This window comes from Cornus florida, unplaced genomic scaffold (assembly GCF_030987335.1).
Source record: "Cornus florida cultivar Cherokee Brave unplaced genomic scaffold, ASM3098733v1 CherokeeBrave_3.0.0_Hap2_Chr11, whole genome shotgun sequence".
Taxonomy (NCBI): domain Eukaryota; kingdom Viridiplantae; phylum Streptophyta; class Magnoliopsida; order Cornales; family Cornaceae; genus Cornus; species Cornus florida.
In genome coordinates, this window is record NW_026775581.1 from 90,267,070 (window position 1) to 90,272,082 (window position 5,013).

At 34.2% G+C, this 5,013-nt stretch overlaps 1 protein-coding gene across 1 annotated transcript; it reads right to left on the reverse strand.

The window, feature by feature from the left end:
• Positions 1-3,125: 3,125 nt before the first annotated feature.
• Positions 3,126-3,842, reverse strand: LOC132281523 (BURP domain protein RD22-like; the record flags this gene model as incomplete). The annotated part of the gene is made up of 1 exon (XM_059783224.1): positions 3,126-3,842. A coding segment is annotated over one exon (717 nt), but the record flags the coding sequence as incomplete, so codon positions are not given.
• Between the last annotated feature and the right edge of the window lie 1,171 nt (positions 3,843-5,013).

Consider the following 5,013-nt stretch of genomic DNA (forward strand, 5'->3'; position numbering starts at 1 on the left):
ATTGATTTTGTTATGTAATTTTTAGAGTTTTATATAAACTATAATTATTCATAAAAAATAACTACAAATAAAAGTTTTATATAGAATGTGATTGATTTTGTTTGGTAATTTTTAAAGTTTTATAGAAACTATTTTTACAAACACTATTTTTATATCAATTAATAAATATTTTTTCATATAAATAAATAAATAATATATATATATATATATATATATATATATATCTTCTTTATGTTTCAAGAAGGATGTCCCTTTTGATAAACTTTAACCTTTAAAAATGTCTCTTTTGATAAATTTAACTTTTAAAAAAGGCAGTTTCTTTTAGAAAATTCTTACCATATACTTTTTCTCTTCTTAAAAGGATTACTTTTTTGTAAAACTGTACAGAAAAAGTATATAGTAAGAGAACTTTTTAGTCCCATATTTTTGTCCTTAATTGTGGGGATTGAATGGTACCATGTTAATTTATCAAGCAACTACGACGAAGACGATTGGGACAGTGACCACAACTTCGACCCCTACAGAAAGAACAAGGAAACCAAGAAGAACAGAGAAGAAAAGCAGCCGACGCCAATCGATCCGATCTGGAAGACGATGCCGCCAACGGCCATCCCGTGGCTGAACTGCAACTGTGTGGCTTCAGGCTCCACTGTGTACGCCATCACGAAGGGTTCTCGTATCTGTTCGGTGAACGCCGCCGATCTCTCAGGTCGCTGGAGTGCGATTCAGCCCAGTGCTAGTAGAATCTTGTACTCTCATGCGGCGGCTCTTGACGGTAAGATTTATCGATCTGTTTGGTGCACGACTAGCGTGTTGCTTTGACGAAGAGCCATATGATTCTGATTTCACGGTGGCGGAGGTTTTCGACACCAACACCAATATGTTTGAGACAATTTTGCCGCCTCCGCTCCAGTTTCCTCCGTCTACCCAAAAGGGATGCTTTGCGGTTGCTGATCCTTCACATGAAAGGATCATATTGGGTTCGTTCCGTACAGGGGTCCTCCTTGCCTACCACGCTGGGAAACCCTAGACCTGCAGTTTCATAATAGGTTTTGTGCCAGCACGAGCCACGCTGTGTTGTTTGACAATACTCTCTAAAGATATAGAGGAGAGGACTTGGGGTACTAGAGCTCACTACTAAGCTTGACTTCACTAGACACTAGCAATTGTATATCAATGGGGAAATTGAATTGTAACTTGTGTGTGTGTGACATTAATTGAAACTAGGCATGGATGGAAAATAATTGGGACTGAAGTATCCGAAGTGGGTGGCATGGCCCCCCAAACTTGGGATGAACTGTGGTCCTAAAAATTGGTACTTGGATAAGCTCATTAGATAACAAAATTTACAAAAATGGCCCTAGGGGTAGTCTGGTAATTTTCAGTAGCTGAAAGGGCCCTTCACGCGCCCCCACGCGCCCAAAAGTTTAGTAGCATTATCGCCATCATTTGTTTGTTAATCTAAGTCATGTAAACTGATGTACAGAGAGTTGAACTAGTCTATAACTCTTTGAGAAGCCTTAATATTACTCTGGTTCACATGATTGATTGTTTGGGTTTTTGGGGAAGAAGGTGGGATTTTTGCTTATGACTTGGATTGGAAGACGACCATTTTCGGTGGGCCTATCATACATCTACCTCCTGTTTTCTATCGCAACTCAGAAGTGGTTAACTGAGACCACTTTTCTTTGGATTTACGGAGATACAGACACACAAACTCTGGTTCAGTTCGTTAGAGTAAGAGTATGCTGGAAAACACCGGAAAAGCTCAGAGCTTATACTCTCTCCCAGCAAACTTACCAAGTTGACGGGATTTTATCCCTGACCGATGGTGTAATGCTGTAGCTCATTCTCTCGCTTCTTTCCTTTCCACCTTTTTGAGTTTTAAGGTCACTGTTGACCAATTCTTTTTTAATTCTGGTCACCAAAATCTAATTTTATCTATTATTTCTGTTAACTAAATTTATCTAACTCATTATTCAATTTATGAAAAAATGCATCTGCTTGTCATTTATTAAATTTGCTCTTCATTTATTTTGGTTAAATATAATTTTTTTATTATTTTTTAAACAAAGGGAATTTTTATAATCAAATAACCATGTCTTTAGAGATTACATCAAGTAGCCAAAGATTCCACTGTAAATAAATGGTTCCAGTGGAAGAATTCAATGGGTTATTCCACATTTCTTGTCGGCTGTTTCTAGTCGAATAGCCCCATTGTTAAACAATCTGTATGGCATAATCTGTGGCATCATTCCACAATTCTTGAAACCAACACCATGTTTGAATCCAACAATATTCAGTTTTAGGGAAATTGAACCTAATAGACTTAGTTTCCAAATCACCTGAATTACAGGACATTTAAAAAATATATTTCTCAAAAAATATTTTAGTTTTTAAGGTATTTTATTTTATTTCTAGGTATTTAACAAAGGTCTAGGGACAAATTAATGAATGAGTAGTTTATTTTGTTAGATTTTAATAAAATATTTTACTTGCAAAATATTTTACATCCAAACAAACATACCCCGCCCAGTTTCATCAGCTAAATTATTACACAAATCACACTTTGCATCATCTACCATCCCTTTTGGTTAAGATTCCATAAACTAGGCACCCTTTCATGAGAGCATTGCCATAGCATCTTCAGCCCAAATATCACTACTCGTTGAGAATGATGAATGCTTTTCTTCCACAAGCTAAAAGCTAACTTATATGCAGTACGAACATTGATTTTCCCATATGAATTTTTAAGCCCCATATTTTTGTATCCACTCACTCTTAATTGTCTTAGAGGATCCAATTTCAATTCACAACTACTACTGATATTGATTCAAGGGTTTGAATTTTAATTGCCAAGTTGCAAGGAAATATTATTTACAAATCTCTCTTATTCTATTATATGATGCATCATCATACAGATACTCATATATATCTTGTTCCATAACATATGCACTAATATATATATATATATATATATATATATATATATATATATATATATATTTTCTTCGGAAGTTCAAACAAATACACGTACGCAGCTAGACAAACACACCAACAAGTTAGTGGCCTAGCGCTACCGGACCCTTACTTCTAAACAAAGAGACAAACACCAAATGAGAGTACTAGTGGGATGCAACCAAGATCGAATTCTGGTTAGCAATCCAAACGATAGCATCCTCCTTAAGGAAATGGCAGATAGGAACAGTATTCCCCGGTTTAAGCTTGAGCACTTGGAATGCCAAATTCTTGGGATCCCATTCCGCCGTATCAATGTGGCATATTGCTACTGCTTTAGCTTTTGTACCATCTGCACCCACCAAAGAAACCATGTATTCTTTGGTAGAACGTGTTTTGTGGCAGTAAAACACAGCATATTCATAGTTTTGCTTATGACACACCACTGCATCCTCACCCACCATCTTTGCTCCTGCAATGCTATAGTACTTCTTGACTTGAACAGTTTCTTTTTCCACCATTTTCGCGATTGCTTGCACATTATTATAATTTCCGAGCTTGGATGTGCTGAAATCTATCATTGACTCCAACGAAGTCGCGCAGTACTTCTCCTCTCCTTTAATTCCAGGCTTCTCGCAGAGTTCGATTATTTTCTTCATTATATCGGCCTCAGTCGAGTAGGGTTTCATCGAAAAGTAATTCAAGATTTGTTGCATCTTATTGGAGGAGAAGGGTATTGATTCAACAACCTGACGAGGTTGGAAAGTAGCTGCATTCTTGCTTTTTGGTAAGTGCAAGTTCATGGTCATGCCGGGCTTCATGTCATTTTCCAAGAAGTAATCAGCTACGTCGGTGGTGTCATGAAATTGACTAGCGGAATAAGTATGTAATACATTTGTCGTTTATGTCAATATTGGTGCCAACTCCCGCCTTTCTTTTCCCTGCAGCAACGTTTACACATTAGGTTTTTTATTATTACTATTTTTTTTCTTCTTAATTGATACTCACACACACATGTCTCCACTAAGTTCGAACCCCTAACCTTTTTTTAAAAAGTATAAATTTGGTACTGCTAGGCCACTGGCTTATTGGCCTTACAAATTTTTTTTCCCCCTCCATTTTTTTAACCATGTCATAAGGGAGTAAATAACTCGAATAAAATACAAGTAAATGGTGTATTGTGCCTAGTATAAAATTTTGGAAGAAAAATAAAAGAAAATAAGGGATTTGGAGGGATATAAATTACGAAGATTGAGTATTAAAAATTTTTAAATTTTTTTTCCAATTAAATCACGTGGAAATAGAGTTTTAGATTATAAGATGAACCAGGGCGCAGAAGATCCATGATAGCTTTTGGCATATTGCAACAAAAAAAAAAAAATAGAAATGCACTCAATGCCTCATACTATTGTTTCAACAACAAACAAATACAATATTTACCCAAAAAAAGAAAAAGAAACAAATACAATACCTTTCAAAAAAAAAAAACACACAAAATATCATATTATATTTATACATGCCTATGAGGGCGGCCTTAGTGCAACGTGAATGGCGGAGCCAGGATCTTGAGGTTGGGGGGAATCAAAATTATAAACAACATTACCTAGTTAGAACTTAAAAATATATATATATATATATAGGCAAAAATATTTTACTATTTATTATACTCGTACAAAAATATATCTATCTAAACTTTTACCAATTTATATAAATAAAAAAATTAGTTATTTAAAAAAACTTTTTATCAATCTTTCTGAATAAATATAAATAAGATTTATGCCAGAATTATAAAAAAATTTCAATTAAACAATTAGATTTTAATTTATAAAAAAAATAAGAAATTCATGTAATACTTGTACAAATTAATAATCATTACACAATATATCAATAAAAAATAAACAACAATAAATCAACTTTGACTAACTTAAATCAAAGAATATTGGGCAAATAAAAAGAAAAAAAAAAGGTGATAAATAAACATTTTTATTTTTTTAGAAACTTATTTGAGATGCAAAACAAAACTATACTACAATATTAATATTGAAAAATGCATAT